This window comes from Carassius gibelio, chromosome A9 (assembly GCF_023724105.1).
Source record: "Carassius gibelio isolate Cgi1373 ecotype wild population from Czech Republic chromosome A9, carGib1.2-hapl.c, whole genome shotgun sequence".
In the NCBI taxonomy this organism is placed as follows: domain Eukaryota; kingdom Metazoa; phylum Chordata; class Actinopteri; order Cypriniformes; family Cyprinidae; genus Carassius; species Carassius gibelio.
Genome location: NC_068379.1, coordinates 4,912,119 through 4,935,299, shown reverse-complemented (window position 1 = coordinate 4,935,299; position 23,181 = coordinate 4,912,119). Strand labels below are relative to the sequence as shown.

The following is a 23,181-nucleotide window of genomic DNA, read 5'->3' as shown; positions in this document are numbered from 1 at the left end:
CCCTAACCTCTCATCTTCCGAGTTCCCTTTCCTGTTCCCTTCTTGTTTATTTGTTTGTTTATTTTTGGACTGTCTGTTTGGCTTTGACCACTGCTTGTTCGACCAAGATTTGGATTACCCTTATCCTTAATAAATACCTGCGATTGGATCTACTATCTCCTGTGTCTCTCTGTTACACGATTCGTCACACTTTCTTTCTAAATCATTTACTGCAGCCTTTCATGTGATGGGAAAAGATCAAAAAAATAATTATATAATCAACACTTACACAATTTGTTAATCTCAACAGCTGTAAAAAAAATATAATAATAATAATACTGTATTAAAGTAAAAGTATTTCAAATGCAAAGATGGTGCTGGGTATTTTTCAAAATCTTTCGATTCGCTGCCAATTTTGATACCTCAGTTTCTGTACCGGTTCCTAACGATACTTTTTTCGATACCATGTTTTAAAATCCATTTCAACATCAACACAAATACATTAAACACAAAACTTTTATTTTTCACCTTAATTAAAACAAATTCTGTTAACACTTCACACTCAGGATAACATTATTAATACAACTGGTTCTGCTTTTTGGATAGGGGTGCGCAATTCAGGGGCGTACTGGGACCAAAAAGTGGCCCTGGACTTTCTGGCCCACAGCAGCCCACCACATCATAACGCAAACGCTCCTGTTTTGATGTCATGTATTAATTTAATATTTAAGTAAACAGTTTGGGGATTTTAACCAATATGGCAACTGATCCTCCGTAAAAAAAAAAAAAGAACAGCAGCTGTTCATTTAGCGACTCCTAGTGAGCAATACATGCTCATCAAGACACAAACATTATTCTAGAACTCACACTTTGCATTCAGTTAGCAGATCCATACAAATCATGCATGAAATTTAAGTTTATGAACTCAAACGATAGCTTTATGTGCTTTACAGATGAACTTCAAGTCTTTATTCATTCGAGATGTTCAATAACAGATCATCTTTGGCTCGGTAATACAAGTTCATGATCCGATTGGTGAACCGATGATTCTTTTGAGTCAATCTTTTAAAATAATCATTTATTTTGTTTAACGAAACCAGTGTGGAAACCAGTATTTCACAAACTGTATAGATCTGAGCTGCAGGGCTTGCAAAATCGCTAGCCCCACGTCCGGGGGCTATTGTGTTTTCCAGTCCGATGGGCTATCGTGAATAGTGATGTAACATTCCTAACTTGATTCGCGTTGTTCACTCGCTTGAAGGGTTGAAACGGATCGTAGCTGATCGTTTGCACTCGTTTCTAAATATTGCTGATTCAAGCATTTAAACAATTAGTGCGCGTTCGGAGCTTGCACTCATTCATTCAAAGCATGCACTGCATTTCAGACAATGCGTGTACAGATAATGAATCCATCTTTCGCGTTTCGTAGCTTCTGAATGAACACATACACACAATTATATCAAAATAATTGTCTCTGCAATTATTCTCGTAAACACAGTCGGTTATGTTTTAAGTGAATGTATACAGTGGCCTGCTGCTTGGAGAAATTCCCTGTACCGGACAAATCTCTGTTTTTTAGACAACGTGATAGGGGGCGTGTTTCAAGATACGCAATGGAGTAGACCAAACTAAACAGGGAGGGAGGGCAAGCCAGCTTTGTTTGCAATAATCTTATCGCATATGTTGCAGTTTGTTGACTTGGCATCCACTTTTATAAAGTGTAGCCACACTTTAGACCTTTTTGACATTGTAATATGGAAACGTTTTGAGAAAAAACAACTACACTTGTGTTGTGTGACTACCAGTATCTTCAAAAATCCTCCCCGTCAAGTCACGTGGTGGTCGACAGCCATTCACGGCGAATTTAGGTCCTTACATGCATGTATGCTACAAGCTCACACAGACACAGCCGCTTGGCAAAAAATAAATAAATAAATACGTCGAATAAATACCGATAAATAATTTTTCTATACTTATAGTATTGAAGTTTTTCGTTCGATACCATAAAGGCATCGAAGTTTGGTACTCAGCCCTATGCAAAGATGTCAGCCAAATAAACAGCAGACACGCCCCTTCAGACAAAGCATTCAAGCCAGAGGGTTAAAATCAGGATATAAAAATGCCTTTTATTTCTAAAATCTTTTGAGTTCTAAAAGTTAAAATCATACTAACAATATAAGTACACATCAAGAAACATTAAAAAAGCATTTAAACAAAGAAAATTATCCATGTCATGGGACCTTTAATGGTTAATCAAAAACCTAATTAATTAAATTTATAAAAACAACTTAATGTATTAATTTGTCTTTAATTGCAACATAAAACAAAGCCTTTTTGTACAAAATGCTACATAACGAGTATGTGCCATTCATGTGCCATCTTTACACAGTAAATACATTTAAATGAATGGATTCCAGAATTTTGTCCCTTTTTTCTGTATTGCAGAAATCATTGGGCCCTGTTATTGCTACAAGAAGCACATTTAACACAGATGGTTACTAACACCACAGCAACCACTCGTGCTTCCACACTGGACGCACATCTCATATATAAAAATAATTTTAGGGGGTTTATATTTAGGCTATTGAGTTATATTTACGGAGTACTAATCATTGATTACTTGCCTAACCTGCGAACTTTTCAATGTTAAATTCACATTAAATATAAACTCGTAAAAGTAAACAAATTAAGTAAACAGACCGTTTTTTTATGCATAGTTAATAGATTATAGTGTTATGTAACTTTAACCATCGCCAACTATAGACTAGAATTCACATTAAATATAAACTCGTAAAAGTAAACAAATTAAGTAAACAGACCGTTTTTTATGCATAGTTAATAGATTATAGTGTTATGTAACTTTAACCATCGCCAACTATAGACTAGAATTCACATTAAATATAAACTCGTAAAAGTAAACAAATTAAGTAAACAGACCGTTTTTTATGCATAGTTAATAGATTATAGTGTTATGTAACTTTGACCATCGCCAACTATAGACTAGACCAACATAATAAGGTTAGAAGCAATATATTTCATGATAATTCACTTAATGTGTTTGGGAATGTTTCGAATAAAAAGGAAAAAATGAATAACGTGCTGTAGTGGATGCTATCTGTCACATGAAAATAAACCCTCCCCCCCCAAAATTAACAACTTGTTCCCCCTCAAATATAATGAGTACATGACGACACTGCCTAGGTTACATCCCTAATGTTATGTGTTCTACCTCCAGACCTCGTTTTGACTGCCAACCCCCCAACTCGATTAAATTTAGGGACTGACCTGATATTGTGAGGCAGATTAAGAAAAACAACATCAGAAGAAACAGCCATGTCACTGAAAATATTTTCCAACAAGAAAGCATCATTATGGTTTAGCTACAATACCCATAATTACGATGAAGATTATTTCGTAGCATCCGTTGTTCTGAAACCTACACAAGCATATAAATACCTAGACGTCTGTCGGCAGACTGCCAGACGGGGGGCGTAACTTGAAGTTGTTCAAATCACACAGAATCACGCGAGATGTCAAAACGAGACTTTGTCGGGATGCGTTCGAAACCATAGACATATAAATAATTTATATGTCTATGTTCGAAACCGCATACACTTAATTTCAATAAGTACTAACTTAACGAGCGCTAAAAGAGTATATACTCTACAGCGTAAATGCGTATGTATGAAGTATGAATGCAAATTGTATATCATCATCCATGTTTATCATGTGACCTACACAGTTAAAACAAGCACAAAAACGTAAAAGACATAAGTGACAGGTTTAATTATTGTATTTGTAATTATCTTGATAATGAAGAACATGTTGCAGAAACGGCTGCCTTTTTATTTTGTGATTGTAGTATAGCCAATACTGTTGATTTATATATTTATATTTATATATATTTTTAACTCCACTAATGTGGTCAAGTGTTATCCTTAAAGCATTTTTTTTTATAATTTGAAAACCCAAAATCATTATCTATTGAATATTTTTTCAATTTATTTACGTGAAAAATGTTTTTCTTGTATAGTATCTCATACTATGATGAAAACAGGATTTTTTGTTTATTTACTGTTTAATGGCATTATGATTGTTTATTGATAGATACAACCTCTTACCATGATCTTTTATTAAATAATTTGGCAATAATAATAATAAAAAAAGGGTCAGGTGCACAAACACCTCACAGCGACTCTGCAATATCTGCACAAAGGGTACTTCGATCAGCTGCTCGAAGATCTCACCTTTGGAGAAGACTCGAAAATGTAAGTATTACTACTCGAAAATTAACATTACCCCATAATGAATTGCATCTTTTGCCCACCCCAACACTTACCATGCAATAATAATGATAAATGCCAAACAATATTTATATATATAAAAAAATTTAAATGACATTTTAGTAAAAGAAGCAAAAAATTTATTTTCATTTGTGACATACATAGCTATACATGAATATATACTAGTTAAATAAATGCAGTCGATGTGAATACATCCATTTTCAGTCAGACAATTAATACATGAATGGATAAAATATTTATATGTTATTTACTGACAACAAAAAACATGTCTAAATTATTAAAATAATGTATAAAAGTTAGCATCACAATAAGTGTACACATATACAAGTCAACAACATATGATACAAAGCTTCATTCAAACTTATTGTTCTAACAAACATGTAATTACAGATGGTGAACCCAACATCCTCCTGTGATCTGAACACAGCTGATACAGTTCTACTGCTGCACTTCACAATCTCACTCTTCTCAACAGGGATGTCGTTGAGCAACAGGATGAGGAAGACCATGATGTCGGCTCTCTGAGCCACACAACCTTGAAGCTAGATCAGGGGAACACGTGCAGGACAATCTGACTGCTGGGTCTGCTGCAAACTTTCGTGTGCCTGCACCCCATGAGCACGACTACCTGAAAAACATTTACACAGAATTTTCAAGTACATGCATTGATTTATTACTTTTGTAGTGGGCTAAACCACTGAAGTGGTCTAAATTTATAAATAAATTATACATTTATTCAAAGTGACTTACAGTGCATTCAGACTAATGTTTTTACCTAACATTTGTTTCCTGGTATTCGAACCCACAACCTTGCACTGCTAACGCAATGCTCTACCACTTGAGCCACAGGAACACCAGTGTGTCCTTGAGCAATGCTCTCTTCTCCAGGTTGATCAGGGGATTGTAGGCCCCTGTAATAAGAGCACTGTCAATCACTTCAGATAAAAGCTCCATCACATTTTTTGTTGATGCTTTTGAAGCTTCTGAAAGTCAGCCTTCATTGTGTTTAAACATTAACCAGCTGAACCAACTTTACCAAAATCACATCCTCAGTGTCTTGTAGTCTTTCTCTAGATGCTCTCACTGGCTCTGGGGTCACTGAGGATGAAGACACCACAGCAGCATCTGGTCCTGATGAGACAGTAAGAGCTGGAGTGATGGAGCGTCTCATCTGTGACTCTCGATCATTTCCAGGATGATCCTGTGGTCTTTTCCATCCTCAGTGCACACACCAGACTGCAGACACTTTCATGCCCTACAAAAATACACATACACAATACAAAAAGTCATTACATTATTCTTTTGTTTCAGGTTTTCCCTATTTTTCACCTTTCCTTGCAGGTCCTGCTCCACCACAAAAGATCTGCAGAAAATGCACAGAAATAAAGAACCAAAAAAGAAATAGTTGAAAAAAATAGTTGTTTAAAATTACATTAATTAAAATAAAATACCACTTAAGATTTAAAATGTTTCATTTATTTTTGTAGTGTACTTACACAAATCCTTTGATGGCAGCATTCCTTCATCAGTGTCCCTTCAGCAGATAAACACACGTGTCTCATCTGCCCCTGTAAAATCCAGACAAGAGTCAGTCTCCTCTGTGATTTATCTGTGATATCCTGCATTTAAATGTTGAGTTAATAACTGATGTAACTCACTTTTTTTGCAACAGAAATGTTCCTTAAATTATCAATATTGCAAATGGACAAATAAAATAGATAACTTATGTTTAGTTATTTTACATAGATTTGTTTGTATACTTACACTCATCTATAGCAGTGTTGACAAAAGTGAATTCTACACAATATCACACACACATCACTCAGACACCTGTTTCATGTCTGTTAAATGTGCTCATCTACAATTATTATCAAACATTATCCAGTCAGATGATAAATAGACATTTTAGTAATAGTCTTCAAGAAGTATATATGGTTTATGTAAATCCACTATTGAGTCGTGTACTTAATGGAGCTCCCCTGTTATTTATGCATTATAAAACATGTTTACAGCAAAATCACAAATATGCTATATTATGTAGGTCACAGACAGATTGAGCCTGTGATACCTGGGCATAGCGTCTTTAGACCTTTTGCTTATATGTTGCTTACTTTACGCCTTAGTTTTAATAAATTATTAACTCCAAAAACAATACCACTGTATGAAAATGACTTAAATAATTATTTCGGAAAAAAATAAGATTCTCACCGTTGTCTCTCACAGCAAGCCTTCATAGTCTTCTTCTTTCCAGTTTAACGGTGGTTGGCATCCAGCTTATTGGTACAATACCGTCCCCTCTTCTGTTCCGGAGTGTGGGTCAGATAATACGTTTTCCTAATAGATTAGATTAGATTAGATTAGATTAGATTAGATTCAACTTTATTGTCACTGCACATGTAGGTACAAGGCAACGAAATGCAGTTAGCATCTAACCAGAAGTGCAATAAGCAGTAAGTACAGAATAAAGGTCTATAATATGTACAATAACTATACAGGTAAGTATTATGGACATAATTTACAGATATTAAATACTATAAGCACGATATACAGATAGGTGTACTATGAACATACTATACAGATGGGCTATGTAAAAGTGTATGTACACTATTGGCAGAACTATGAACATAATTTACAGTATTGCAATGGACAGTAAAGTGCATATAAAAAATATTTCAATGTGCAAATGGATTATACAGTGTTCCTGGATGAACAGGCAGTAGTGTAAGTAATAACAAGTTACTTTTTGCTTGTTGTGAGTAAATAAATAAATCAGAGTGTTGAAGAGGGGGAGGAGTCTATGTGTGGTGTGGGGGGTGTTGAGGGGTGTCAGAGGGCAGAGTTCAGCAAGGAGACAGCTTTAGGGAAAAAGCTGTTCCTGAATCTTGTGGTCCTTGTCCGGAGGCTCCTGAAACTCCTCCAGGAGGGGAGGAGGTTAAACAGTTCGTGGTCAGGGTGAGAGGAGTCCTTGAGAATGCTGCGAGCTCGACGTAGACAGCGTTTCCTCTGGATGTCCTCAAGAGCAGGAAGTGGTGTCCCTGTGATTCGTTGGGCAGTTTTCACCACCCTCTGCAGTGCCTTGCGGTCAGCCACTGAGCAGTTCCCATACCAGACTGTGATGCAACTGGTCAGGATGCTCTCGATCGCACACCGGTAAAAGTTCACCAGGATGGATGAAGACAGCTGGTTCTTCTTCAGTGTCCTGAGGAAGAAAAAGCGCTGGTGAGCCTTCTTGACCAGGCTGGAGGTGTTTGTGGCCCAGGACAGTTCCTCCGAGATGGTGGTTCCCAGGAACTTGAAGCTGGAGACACGTTCAACAACCATCCCGTTAATGTGGATGGGGTCATGCGTGCTTCCTTTCTTCTTCCTGAAGTCCACAATGAGCTCCTTGGTCTTATTGGTGTTAAGGAGCAGGTTATTGTCAGCACACCATGTGGCCAGGTGCTGTACCTCTTCCCTGTAGGCAGTCTCATCGTTGTCACTGATGAGGCCAATCACCGTGGTGTCATCTGCAAACTTAATGATGGAGTTGGATCCATGCACAGGCTTGCAGTCGTGGGTGTAAAGGGAGTAGAGGAATGGGCTCAACACACAGCCCTGTGGTACGCCAGTGTTAAGTGTGATGGTGGTGGAGTGGTTGTGGCCTGACCGAACATGCTGAGGCCTGTTGGTCAGAAAGTCCATAATCCAGTTGCAGAGGGAGTGAAAGTGAAAAGTGAAAGTGAAGTGACATTCAGCCAAGTATGGTGACCCATACTCAGAATTTGTGCTCTGCATTTAACCCATCCGAAATGCACACACACACAGAGCAGTGAACACACACATACACTGTGAGCACACACCCGGAGCAGTGGGCAGCCATTTATGCTGCAGCGCCCGGGGAGCAGTGGGGGGTTCGATGCCTTGCATCGAGGGCACCTAAGTCGTGGTATTGAAGGTGGAGAGAGAACTGTACATGCACTCCCCCCACCTACAATTCCGTCCGGCCCGAGACTAGAACCCACAACCCTTCGATTGGGAGTCCTGCCCTCTAACCATTAGGCCACGACTTCCCCATGTCCAGGTTAATGTCCAGGTCTCCAAATTTGTGGTCAGCTTGGAGGGAATGACGGTGTTAAATGCTGAACTGAAGTCAACAAACAACATCCTAACATACGTGTTGTTATGGTCAAGGTGTGTGAGTGCAGAGTGCAGCACTGTGCATACTGCATCCTCTGTGCTCCTATTTCTGCGGTAGGCAAATTGGTGTGGGTCCAGTGTGGGTGGGAGGCAGTCTTTGAGGTGTGCTAGGACCAGTCGCTCGAAGCACTTCATAATGATGGGTGTGAGTGCTACGGGGCGATAGTCATTGAGGCACATTGGGGAGGAGTGTTTCGGTACTGGCACAATGGATGTGGACTTAAAACATGTAGGCACAGTTGCTTGGATGAGAGACAGGTTGAAAATGTCTGTGAAGACCCCTGCAAGCTGGTCTGCACATGCCCTAAGCACACGTCCAGGAATGCCATCAGGGCCAGCAGCCTTGCGTGCGTTGATCCGGCTCAGTGCAGTGTGGACATCTGTGGAGGTGAGTTTGAGAGGTTGGTGGTCTGAAGAGGCTGAGATTTTGGTGGCCGTCTCCCTGCTGTCGCTGTTGAAGCGAGCATAAAAGTAATTTAGCTCGTTAAGGAAGGAGACGTCCATGACCGTTGGAGTGGAGTTGTTTGACTTGTAGTCACTGATGATCTGGATGCCCTGCCACATGCGTCGGGGGTCAGAGTTGGAAAAGTGTTCCTCTACATTCAGCTTGTGGCAGTACTTGGCATTTTTGATGCCCCTTTTCAGGTTAGCCCTGGATTTACTGTAGGCCTGAGCGTCGTCTGACCTGAAGGCGGTGTTGCGGGCTTTCAGCAGAAGTCACACCTCCTTGTTCATCCATGGCTTCTGATTAGGGTATGTTGTTATCTGTTTTTCTGTTGTTACACTGTCAATGGTGGAGTTGATGTGATCCAGTACAGAGGAGGTGTAGATATCAATGTCCGTGTGAGAGCCACAGGCAGCCTGTGAAGCAAACATACTCCAGTCAGTGTGTTGAAACCTGTCTTGAAGTAAAGAGTCAGCTCCAGTTGGCCACAATTTGATGGTCCTCACTGATGGCTTCACACGGTTAATGAGGGGTGAATACTTAGGGGTGAGAAACAAAGAAAGGTGATCAGACTGTCCGAGGTGGGGGAGGGGGCTCGCGATGTAAGCTCCATTAATGTTTGTATAAACATGATCCAAAGTTTTGTCTCCTCTGGTGTGGCAGGAAACATGCTGGTGAAATTTGGGGAGTACTGTTTTTAATTTGCAGTGATTAAAATCACCCGCGACAATAAAAGCAGCCTCCGGGTGAGCAGTCTGTTGTTTACTAATGGCTGCATGAAGTTCGTTCAAAGCAAGCTTGGCATTATCATCCGGTGGAATATAGACTGCGGTTATTATGGTGGAAGTGAACTACCGTGGCAGATAAAAAGGTCTACATTTAACCATGAGAAACTCTAGGTTAGCTGAGCAGTGTCTCCCAACAATGACAGTGTTCGTACACCAAGCTTTGTTGACATAAATACACAATCCACCACCTCTTGTCTTGCCAGAGTCATCTGCCGTTCTATCTGCCAGGAGCGTGTAGCGTCTGGCTAGCTCAATAGCATTGTTGGGTACGTCGCTGTGTAGCCATGTTTCTGTGAAAATCATGACATTGCAGTCCAGAAGTCTCTTACTGTGGGTGATGCGGAGTCGTAACTCATCCATTTTGTTCACCAGTGACCGCACATTAGCGAGGAAAATGCTGGGTAAAGAGAGCCGGAGCGGTGTTAGCTTTAGCTTAGCTCTTAGACCTCCGCGCTTCCCCCGCCTTTGTTTACGATCTCGACGCTGCCTGCGAGCACTTCCGCCCGGCCGGGTAGAGTGCGAAGCCTCGGGTGTTCTAGCGATCTCGAAGATTGGTGATAAAACTGCTGGTAAAGTCCTCACCGATATCCAAAAGCTCCTGTCGGGTGTATGATGTTAAAGCAAAGCTGTTCAATACGAACAGACCCGAGATGAGCAGGAATAAAACTGCAAAATTGCAAAAACTGGAGAGAAGCTGAGCCTCGCGATGTGTTCGCGCCGCCATCTTGGTCAATAAAACGTACACTCTCACATTGTCCCCTAACATTAATATCTAGACATCATGTATCAAATCCTGCCTAAAACCCCTGCCTCCCTTAAAACGTAATCAATTGGCGTTTCCCTTTCATAGGTTACTTCGATGCTGCGGTGATGTCACCTGCTATGGGAACACCTCCGTTGTGACGAATGTCTGAAGCACTATACCATCCCGAAATAGCGCTTGGCACCCAGGTATACGATGCGTACGCATGCATAGGGCGGTGGGCCATTTTGCTCAGATTTCATTCCTTCAGGGAAGCGAATCATCTGTGCCCTAAGAATCATCTCGCGTTCTCCAGTGGTTTCTACGAGCAGTGTTTAACTCCTCTTTCGCGGACGCGATGAGTCAACGAAAGGTAAGAGCTGTATAATGGGTTTATCACAGGGAGGCACTCATGAGAGATTCGTTAGCAGCCTCTCTACATGTTCTCTCTGTGATAGCCTACGGCTATGGTAAAATAAAAAAGTATCCGCGCTCTGGAGTCTATTTCTTAAGTCGCCTCGCGTCTAACCCCCACCGTTCGCTTCTGCGGTCGCCGAGGCCCCGCACGAGGTGTTGGTTAGGGGCGATATGTGCGGCTTGACTATGAATACAGTGATGCACTGGAGTTTTTCCACTTGCTCGCTCTGCCCCACTCGAGCGTGTTAATCAGAGCAGATTTGCTTTTCTACTATGTTTGTCTAACCGCAGCTTCGAACTCAGAGTAGTCTCTGGCCGGCATACGCGGTTCTCTCCCTCCGAGCGGACAGGAGAAAAGCGCCTCTCCTTCCTCAGTGTGCTATTTATGTGGCTACCCGTGCGGTGGATAACTACCCTCGGCACCTCGAGCGTCATTGAACTGAGCTGTCATTTGAGCGACCCCTCAGACACTCTGCACAATCCAGCCTTCAGAGTTTGAGGGACGGCACAAGAGGCTGGCAAATATGGCCAGTTTATGACGGCTCATTCAGCTGCCTCGTTTTCGCTAGCGGCGTCAAAGAGTATAGAAGTAACAAGAGGCGAAACTCAATAGAACGTTCCATAGCAACAAACGCACCCATGCGCAGAGCTGCAGCTCCGCCATCTTGGACTGAACGCAACACAGCTGTCATAGAATTGAATGATACCGGTCCCATTTCAAAAGCGGTTGAGGGAATTAAATAGTAGTTTATTGTTTTTAATATCTCTATGGCAGACATCCCATGTCTCTAAAATGTGAAACACAACTTGTTCATATTTTTTGCTTTCATTTTCTTGCAGTTATAGAGCAAAATATATTTTGTAATATATATATATATATATATATATATATATATATATATATATATATATATATATATATATATATATAGAATATAAATAATTACATTTTTTTTATTTGTACATTTTAATAAACTCAAACTTATATAACTTTTTTTCTGTTTCACTTTCATAATTTATTTCACTTCAACAATAACCTAGCAAATGTCTTCTTTACAAGAAGACCAACCATACAGTAAGTCTATTTTCCAAAGCATTCTTGAATTACAACCATTTAAATCGCATATTTTCAGAGATATATGAACACCTGACCTGGCAAATGACCGCTTTATTAATTCATTATCACTAAATTAACCCTTTAACTGTCACCCTTTTTTGCATAAACATGAAAATCACTATCCAAACTTAGAGACCATTTCGAGTCTTGACCCAATTTTGACCAAATACATAACGTTAGCAAACTGTTACTGCGGTCATGGGATAGCTTACATTAACGTTACAGCACCTGTACTATGCTGCCCGCAGTTGCAATCAGCTTCCAGAAGAGATCAGATGTGTTAAAACACTATAATCACATTTAAATCTAGACTCAAAACTCATCTGTTTAGCGGTGCATTTATTTAATGAGCACTGTGCAATGTCTGAATTGATTGCACTATATTTTCACTGTTTATTTTATTTTATTTTTTAACTGTTTTTAAATGTTTTAATCATTTTAAAAGTTTTAAAATTGCTTGTTTTATTTTTGTTATTATTTTTATTCATGATTTTTTTACTTTATTTTATGTAAAGCAATTTGAATTACCATTGTGTACGAAATGTGCTATATAAATAAACTTGCCTTGCCTTGCCTTACAGACATAATTGTTAATGCTGCAGTGTATACGGTAGTTCTGCCAACGGTAAAGCCGTTGGTTCAGTCCAAAATGGCGGCAGCGCGATGGCAGCGCGATAGCAGCGCCATCTAGCGATGGTTGTCAAAACTGCAATGGAGTTTCGCCTCTTGCTACTTCTATACTCTTTGGCGGCGTGGCCTGACGTTTATCTTGTTGGATTAAATCCTGCCATGGACATGCTTCAGGATTTACACAACAAAACGCAGCGAGTTTGACGCATGCGCTTTCCTTCAATGTTTGCCAGGGACTGTGACCTCCACTATAGAGAGCTGTTGGACCGCTAATGCACATCCAACACTCTCACTGCCGTCCCTACACTCTAACATTGACTGTCTCGCAGCAAACAGCGCTTTGAGCAGCATTGGATCGGGCTGTAACGCCAAACGTAAAAAAAAAAGAAAAAAAAAATCCATCAGACACTCTGCGCTATCCAGCTTTCAGAATTCGAGGGGCGATTCAAGGGTCCTACACAGACGACCCGTTTATGACGGCTCGCACAGCCGCCGCTTTTCGTTAGCGGCAGAGCCCGATGTTCAATTTGTTGGCCTAAGTCCTGCCATTGACAAGTTTCAGGATTATACACAACGGGACGCAATGGCTCTTATGCATACACTTCCCCTGTGGACGAATGCCGCAGGCTTTTCATGCACGGACATTTAACGTGTATGACAGCATTGCAGAAAGCGGAAATTTTGAGACCGCTAGTATTGTTTCGGGCCGTGTGGAACGCTTGCCTGGCTTTTCTCAATGGGTGTTACGCACAATTTGTTACGGATACACCATTCAGTTTTTAAGAGGCCCGCCTCCTTTCCGCGGAATTCTTTCCACGGTGGCGGTGTTGCGACAGGAGATGTCAACTCTGCTGACAAAGGGGCTATAGAAGACGTACACCCCTCTCAGATGGAGGCAGGGTTTTACAGCCGTTATTGTAAAAAGAATAAAAAAGACGGCGGATTGTGACCCCGTACTTCTCAAAATGCATGGATGCAGCTCTGGCCCCGTTGCGGCTCCAGGGCGTCTGTGTTTGAACCACTTAGACGATTGGCAGGTTTTAGCGCAATCGCAGACTCAAGCACACTCTCATCGGGTTCTTGTGCTGAATCACTTAAAGAGCCTGGTGTTACACACGAATTTCCAGAGAAGTGTTTTAATCTCCTCTCAACGGATAACCTTTCTGGGAATAGAATTGGACTCTCGCGCGATGACAGCAAAGCTTTCTCTCGATTGCGTCATGCGCGCGGTGCTTCAAAGCGGGTCGCACAGTGACAGCGAGATTGTGCCTCAGACTTTTAGGTCTAATGGCATTGGCATTCCCCGTAATTTGTCTGGGGTTACTTCACATGCGGCCTTTTCAGTGGTGGGCAAAAAGACGAAATATTTCACCCCGTTGTCTTCCGCATCGGACGATTTCAGTGACACGGAGTTGTGTGATGTCGTTAAAACTATGGATGCCAACTGAATTTCTCCTACCGGGGTTCGGGTGGGGATTGGTGCTTTCCCAGAGACCGTCACGACAGATGCGTCTTTGACCTGTTGGGGAGCTGTTTGTCAAGGGCGACCAGCCCACGGAGTGTGGACAGCGGCACAACGCAGTTGGCATATAAACAGGTTGGAATTACTGCCAGTTTTTCTGGCTCTCCAGTATTTCTCGAATCTGCTGATCGGCCGTCATGTGCTGCTCAGATCAGACAACACAGCGGTTGTGTCATACCTGAATGATCAGGTAGGATTGCGCTCTCACCCCCTGTGCAGGCTGGCAAGACATGTTCTTCTTTGGTCTCAGAACAAATTTCTGTCGATCCGAGCTGTTCATGTCCCCGGACGTTTGAACTTCGGAGCGGATATGCTATCCAGACAGGCTCTGGAACAAAGGGAATGGAGATTACACCCCCAAACGGTGAATCTCTTATGGGTGATTTTCGGAGAAACGAGAGTGGATTTATTCGCGTCGAGCATGCCTACGCATTGCCCACTATGCTTCTGCCTATGCCCCATCGCCCCTGGGCTTTGCTGCTTTAGCTCACAGTTGGCCCAGGACCAGTCTGTATGCTTTTTCCCTGACTCATTTGATCCCAGCTGTATTATCCTAAATACGGCTGGACAGAGTGGAACAGCTGCTGCTGGTGGCTCCGTGGTGGCGCACATAGCCGTGGTTTGCGGACCTGATCAGTCTGTTAGCGGGCTCTCCATGGAGTTTCCCCTCAGACAGGATTTATTATCACAAGCACAGGGACTGATTTGGCACCCGAGGCCAGATCTGTGGAAACTGTGGGCGTGGCCTCTGAGCGGAGTGAGTTAGTATGTCCCGGTCTTTCTGTTGAAACTTCCGAGACTATACCTAATTCTAGAGCAGCTTCTACGAGACGCTTATATGCTTTCAAGTGGAGACTGTTTACGACCTGGTGTGAAAATCGTAATGTGGATCCAGTTTACTGCCCAGTGGCTTCAGTGCTGGAGTTTCCTTCAGGATCGTTTTTCGAATATAAGGTTTACTTGGCAGCTATTTCAGCTTACCACAAATATATAGATGGTACCTCAGTGGGCCGTTATCCACTGGTTTCTCGTTTCATACAGGGTGCGTGACGGCTGAGGCCTTTCCGCCCCGTGCAAGTTCCTTCATGGGATTTATCCATTGTGCTGCAGGGTTATCAGTGCATCTGTTGAGCCCTTGGAAACTGTACCGGATAAAATCCTGACTCTGAAGACACTTCTTCTTATGGCTTTATCCTCCCTCAAGAGAGTTGGGGATTTACAGGCTCTCTCTGTCTCACTCTCGTGCATGGAATTTGCACCAAGATCTGTGAAAGCCAAGGCCTAATTATGTTCCTAAGGTCGCATATAATCCCTTTCTCTTTCAGCAAATGGTCCTGGAGGCTTTATCCCCTGCTGAGGCAGGGTCAGAAGATCTAAGTCTTTGCCCCTTAGGGCTTTAAAGACTTATGTGGATCGTACAGCCCCATGGCGTGAGTCTGACCAGCTGTTTGTCTGTTTGGACATAAGAATAAAGGCCATGCGGTTACAAAACAGCGCATGTCTCATTGGCTGGTGGAGGCAATATCTTTAGCCTATGAGGCGCGCGGACCCGCTTCGCCCTTAGGAGTTAAAGCTCATTCCACTAGAGCTGTGGCTTCTTCTCAAGCTTTTCTCAGTGGATCTTTTATGGATGATATCTGTGCTGCGGCAGGATGGTCCTCACCGAGCACTGTTATCAAGTCCTACAGTCTGGATGTGAGGATGGTTCCTGGCTCCCGGTTTTTCTCCGCTTGAGCAGATGCTTCCTCGGATCCCAGCTATCAGGTACGTCAGGCATTTTAGTATAGCGTTCCGATAGCAGGTGACGTCACCGCAGCATCGAAGTGACCTATGAAAGGGAACATCTCGGTTACGTATGTAACCATGGTTCCCTGAATAGGGAACGAGATGCTGCGTTCCTGACCATGCCGTACCTTGATTGCATTCTTCTTCTTCAGTCATGAAATCTGAGCGAAATGGCACGCGGCACCCAGGTATATGATGCGTACGCATGCGTAGGGCGGTGCCAAGCGCTATTTGGCCAATAGGATTGGCGGGATGGTATAGGGCTTCAGACATTCGTCACACCCAGGGGCGGACTTTACCATTAGGCAAAGGTCGGCAATTGCCTTGGGCCCCGAGCTACCTAGGGGCCCCCAAAATGCCCCATTAACTTGCTTAAAGATTTTTTTTTTTAATATATATTTCTAAAACTCCATTTGCGAAAAATGGCATCAAATCATTAGTGTCGCAGACAGGAGCCCCCCCCCCCCCCACCTCACTACATTGGACTATTCCATTATTTCACTTACTGCGCATCTGCGAAAGTGACAAGGCTGTAATGTGCCAAAAAAACTGACGTAGAAGAAGTGATTGACAGTGATAGACAGAGTGTACAGAGAGAGAGTGTTGACAGTAAAAATGAAGCGAAGCTACCCAAGCGGTGCTGAAAAAAGTAAGAAACAGGAGGAAAGTTTTTAGCAAAATTGCCGAAGGTAACAAACTTTTTTGTGATGCCCGGCCCCGCTGGCAATGACAACAACGCTAACACCATCATGGCCGTTAACATTGCTGCTAGCGTGGAGGAGCTACCCGTTGCCACCGGCGCCGACAGTGCTAGCCCAGGCTGCTCAAGCGATAAAGCTGCTAACGTTACATGCACGGCAATTTTACAGGATGAGGAGGATCCTTCAACTGCAGCTGCAGGTAACAAAACTTCCGCGTTCACTTTCAGTGACAGTGATAATAATGATGACGACGTCTATGACGAAAAAGACGACAATTCCATTTCCAATGAACAACTAATGAGTACTAGCAGTCACTAGCTGCATTTCCACTGTCGGGCCAGTGCGAGCCAGGGCTTAAAGCGGGCCGGGCGGGGCTCATAGCCCCGGGCCAGTAGCACCAAGGCCAGAATAGCACAGGGTTTCCACAGTGGAGCTTGAAGCACCGCTGCACGTCACTAAAACACGCCATTTACACGCCTCTCAGAACAACGCCATGCAACCTCAAAATTTCACCATCAAAGAGAAGTTATCAGAAAACTAAGAAATAAGTCCCTGGAACATGCGCGATCACAAAACCAACATGATAAAAGAGGCCGTTTGTTTGCATGCTTTGTTATATATTCAAATTCAAAAGCATCGATGTTTTAACTATAGAATTGATTTAATTTATCAGGACTCAAAATTGATCACACATAAATACACTTATTTATATTTTATTTATTTATTTTTAACGCTTATGAAAATAGCCTGCTTATTCAGTCGAATCTGTTTCTGTTTATTAGCCACAGTATAGCCGTCATGTTTAGAATGAATGATAATATCTCTATTTTAATAAAAGCTCTCGAACAAAAAACATTATTAGGCTATATTCTTTTATGATAGGCAACGTGAGATTAACTCTCGAGACGAGGCTTGTGACAGATAATATAAGTTACTTAATAAATACACGATTGTGATAGAGAATAAGAAGCTGACGTCTGATTTCTTCAAGCGGTCATATTTTACCATGTTTACTATGGTAATATGTTTAGCGTGCATATCTTTTTCATCGCTTATAAATATTTCTGCCTTGTATGGTGATTATAATCCACATTGGATCAAGTTATTTCAAACACTCGCTGACTGAAAGAGAGTTTTGAGCTCAACTTATTTAAAAAAAGTGTTTAATGCTGGTGTTAAAGCTGTTATCTTTCTGAAATGATCCTCGGCGCAGACTCGCTATTTTTATAAAAGCTCCCGAACAAAAATCATTATTATATTTTGATGATATGCAATGTGGAGCTAAACTCTTGAAACGAGATGACAGATAAAATGTTACTTAATAAATACACAATTATTATAGAGAATAAGAAGCTGACGTCTGATTTATCCAAGCGGTCATTTTTAACATGTTTATTGTGTAACGTTAAAGGGACAATAAGTAACTTTTTAGGTATTTTATTATCTAAAATCAATATTTTTATTCATAAATATGCCCTCAATGGTGTACAAATACCTATGCCAATGTTTAAACTAATCCTCGTAAATGAAGAATTTATTATCTTTATATACATGGGACGGGTAGGTCAACGGAGGCTTCCATGTAGTTCCGCCATCTTGCAAAACTATAATAGCAGAGAGGGACAAAAAGTACTAAGCCAACGCGTTTCCACAGCGCGTTTTCGGTCAGAGCCAGAAACGCAGGTGCAGAGCAGTGAGAGGCGCTTGAAACTGTTTAAAAGTCTGGATTGCATTCTTATTACGGACCATACATATGCCGCGCCACAGGAGAAGAAAACATCGTCGCCAAAACAGTCAAAAATAGAACGTAAAAGGAAACGTGACCGTAGATTACAGAAAACAAGAGTTAATGTCGGGGAAGCTTTTTCTAGGTGGAAAGAGCTAATGCTTGATAAAGATTTCAAAAGAGACGCTGAAGTGGCCAGTTTTCTTCTCGACAGGTAAGTCAGTGTTACAATCTATATTATAATATTTTTTTTATATCTAACAATGCACATTATTCAGAAAATATAACGAATAAAGAAGACATAACTACTAATTTCAATATTTAATGTTTTCCACAGTCAGTAATTCATACTGTAACATTCGTTTGTTAGTTGTCATGTTGCAGTTTGTTTGAAATAACACACCTGTTCACCTGAAGGAAAACTCGACGAAGTGCTATTAGAAGACATCCTGTTAAAAGCTTTTTGGTACATATCACCTACCGTAGATGCAACGCGCATTTGAAAAAGCGAGGCGCTGGCGAGCAAAATTAGTTTGAATGCAAAATACAATTTCACCACTAGATGGGAGTAATTCCTGCTTAGTGTCCCTTTAATGTTTAGCGTGCCTAGTCTTTTACATCGCTTATAAATATTTCTGCCTTGTTTAGTGATTATAATCCACATCGGATCAAATTATTTCAAACACTTGCTGCAAACTAAGATTGAGTTTTGAGCTCAACTTATTTTAAAACGTCGTTAATGCTGCTGTTAAAGCTGTTATCTTTCAGAAATTATCCGCGCTGACGCTCTCCAGACACGGAGAAACTCCGCCTTTGTTCATAACCCCTCCTCTAGCCCCAGCTGGCCCGCTTTGGCCCAAGGTTTTCGTCGGGCCAAAAAACCCTGGCCGTTGGCCCCGAGGAAGCCCCGGCGAGGCACGATCAAGCCCCGGAAGTGACTGTGGAAACGCGACTGGCCCTGGCACGCACTAGCACGCCTGGTCTTAGCTCGATAGTGGAAACACGGCTATTCTGACCAATGTGTTACACTTGAACTTGAAGATGACCAAGTACTCTGGCCAAAACATCTCACTGACAAAGAGCGCTGCTCAATAGTGCAGAGAGGCCCAGTTCAAAGCAAGGATAGAATTTATCCTTTTTATTTTTCTTCTTTTTTTCTTACAGATACAACTCCAGATGTCTATACATCATTGCTGTGTGAAGACTGCTGAAGAGAAGTAACAAGTAGGGCTTTTTTTTTTTTTTTTAAATAAGGATTGACAAAAGGAGGGAAACAAGAGATGTAGAGGGCCCCATGTCTGTGTTTGCTTTGGGCCCCAAAATGTCTAAATCCGCCCCTGGTCACACCGAAGGTGTTCCCATAGCAGGTGACGTCACCGCAGCATCTCGTTCCCTATTCAGGGAACCATGATTACATACGTAACCGAGATGTTCTCAATACCAAGTTTGCAGAGTCTGGAATTCCGTCTTTCCGAGTTTAGACTTGCCAAGTTCGACTCAGAAGAACGAACACTTGAGGATGGGAGGATGCGAGTCCAGTCATTCTACAAATGGAACGGCAGCGTACTTGATAGCGTCACCCTGCATGCTTTACTTGAATTTACTTATTATTTATTTTCAATATATTAAATATATTAGTATTCAAAAACTAATATGTACGGAACCCTTCTGGAACCACTTTGTCAAAAAAAAAAAAAAAAACTAACTCGTGGCCTCAAGATAAGTTAACTCGTGGCCTCAAGATACTAACTCGTGGCCTCAAGATACTAACTCGTGGCCTCAAGATACTAACTCGTGGCCTCAAGATAAGCTAACTCGTGGCCTCAAGATAAGCTAAGTCGTGGCCTCAAGATAAGCTAAGTCGTGGCCTCAAGATAAGCTAAGTCGTGGCCTCAAGATAAGTTAAGTCGTGGCCTCAAGATAAGCTAACTCGTGGCCTCAAGATAAGCTAACTCGTGGCCTCAAGATAAGCTAAGTCGTGGCCTCAAGATAAGCTAAGTCGTGGCCTCAAGATAAGTTAAGTCGTGGCCTCAAGATAAGTTAAGTCGTGGCCTCAAGATAAGCTAACTCGTGGCCTCAAGATAAGCTAACTCGTGGCCTCAAGATAAGCTAACTCGTGGCCTCAAGATAAGCTAAGTCGTGGCCTCAAGATAAGCTAAGTCGTGGCTTCAAGATAAGTTAAGTCGTGGCCTCAAGATAAGCTAAGTCGTGGCCTCAAGATAAGTTAACTCGTGGCCTCAAGATAAGTTAACTCGTGGCCTCAAGATAAGCTAACTCGTGGCCTCAAGATAAGCTAACTCGTGGCCTCAAGATAAGCTAAGTCGTGGCCTCAAGATAAGCTAACTCGTGGCCTCAAGATAGTGAAGTGTCTGACACATGGACCCTTTGTTATTAAACTGGACCCTGTACTGTAGTGCAATGTAATACTTCACATTCTGTGTAATATTATCTGTTTTAATATTCAGTGTAATAGAATTTGCTGCAGTCCTGTTTCTATTAATTTACTAGTACTGTTCATCACAATCAATTCAATTCTGTTAATACAGTAATATAAATCTTGTAGGCTGTATTTCCATAGTCCTTTATAATTCTTCTTCATATTTTATAGCATATTTTTATACTTTTTACATGTATATAGGCTACTAGTTTATTTACCAACTTCTATTATTATTTATATTCCTTTAAATGTCTTGATGTGCACATCAACTGTGACACAAGAATTGTCCCCCGGGTTATCAATATCAATAAAGATCAAAGTATTTCTGATTCTGATTTTAAGATAGCCTGTAGTAGTGTGCAGACTGGTTCATTAATTATTGAAGTGTTTCACATTTTGGAAAAGCATGTCTGTGTAGCCTACGATAAAACGTCAGCAGAGGGCGTTCTAGGCTTAGGTCACGGTACCTCCGTCTGGGTGTATGTATTTATGTGTATTTCCCAGTTGACGGCAAGGAGTTGCGGGATGAGAATGCGTTAGATGATCATATGAATAATTAGCATAACAAGTTAAGCAAGCTAATTCAACATTAATGGCTATCAAGTCCGATAAAATTTGTAACATTAGTAACAGAGACTAAGATAGCATTGACTTGATAGCCATTAACGTTGAATTAGCCTGCTTAACTTGTAATTCTAATCGTTAATGCTTCCAGCTGAACACCTATAAGAGATCGCTAACACATGTGACCAACTGGGCGGCAACGTCATCCGAATGCAAAGAATTATGGGTATGTTTGGCCATCGTCTGGCATAGCAGGCTAGTGTTCTGGCATGAAAATAATGACAAATTAGCGTGAAAACTAAATATAATCCTACAAAATGCAGCAGGCTAAAGAAAACATTGTCGGAGCATAACGCCAAAAACTAAATCCTAATGCAAATATGAAATATGACGAGAAAATAAAGAGAATCAAAGGACTCGATCCTTACAAGCAGAGCGTCTGGTCAAGGTAACACACTCCAGCCCAAAAGAAGGGCATGTGAAAAGGTTGTGTTTCTTTTGCAGACAGCCTGAAGAGCTTGATGACATGTTTGCTTGCGATAATCAGAACGGTCTCATACATTTTCAGTTTTTCATCATTTTTTTTCGACTCTTTATAAACGTAAATGTATTCATCTAATTGTATTTACGTGTTAAATATGTAAAGAAACTGAAATTAAGTTGGTTGTTACTACTATTTAAGTTATGTAATTGTGTTTGCAACCAAAGAACACTGATTTTGCACAATTCTTCCTTAATAAAGATAAAGGAGGCAGAATTACATTCAATCTTTGTGTATTTTATTTACAGACATGGCTAAAAAAAACATTACATGTGAGAAGAGACATTACAAAATCTTTTTTTAGAAAAAAAAAAAAAACATTTTACATATTAGATGTGAGCATGGTGTATAATTCTAACATGACACCTTCACAACAATACTTGGACACATTGGTCAAAGCACAGCACACAACCACAATTATTATCCAGCAAAGTCTTCAGCTCAGTCTCATGACCGGTGTGGACAGTGTCCGGCGATGGGAGTGGATTCTCAGGATCTTCCATCTCAGGTGCAGGTGTAGTGTCTGACACTAACAATATAAAGAAATCGTGTCATATCACAACCTCTATTCCTAAGGATTCCAGATTATCTATACACAGGGGGCAACATACACTACCGTTCAAAAGTTTGGGATTTTTAAAGATTTTTAAATGTTTTTAAAAGAAACATCTTCTGCTCACCAATGCTGCATTTATTTGATAAAAAAATTAATAATAATAAAAACAGTAATATTGTGAAATATTCTGACAATATAAAATGACTTCTCTATTTTAATATATTTTAAACTAATTTATTCCTGTAACCAAAGCAGGATCACACTCCAACATTTCATAGGCAGGTTTGACTGCAAACACAGTCACCAAAAATAAATTGCAATGTAGCCTAGATGTACAACATTTAAAACTGATTAACGTTACGCTTTAATACACAGGTAACTTAAGTTCATTTTCTAGCCATGTCATGCTAGTTAACAGTTAACATTTACAGAGAGTTATTGTAACTTACCTTTGTGAAAATGCTTTGAACACCATCATGTGTGGTGGAGTGTTATCGAGCTTGGCCTCCTTACCGCTGCTATCCACAAGCGTGTACGTCTGCAGACTGCAAGACGGGGGCGTAATTTGAAGTAGGAGGCGTAACTTGAAGTTGTCCAAATCACACAGAACCGCGCGAGACCTCAAAACGATAAATTGTTGGCAATATGGCGGCACAAGGTAGAATATTGGTTACGTTTTAAGGGAGGCAGGTATTTTAGGCAGGATTTGATTCATGATGTGTGTGTAGATATTAATGTTAGGGGACAATGT

General features: G+C 41.2%; 1 protein-coding gene across 1 annotated transcript in view; it reads right to left on the bottom strand.

Annotated features, from left to right (window-relative positions):
* Window positions 1-3,430, bottom strand: part of LOC128020354 (nectin-3-like) — a 46,767-nt gene extending 43,337 nt beyond the window's left edge. The window contains exon 1 of the mRNA XM_052607185.1: window positions 3,265-3,430. Coding sequence (XP_052463145.1) covers window positions 3,265-3,349 — 85 coding nt within the window. The 5' untranslated portion in view covers window positions 3,350-3,430. The remainder of the gene's footprint in view (window positions 1-3,264) is intronic.
* Between the last annotated feature and the right edge of the window lie 19,751 nt (window positions 3,431-23,181).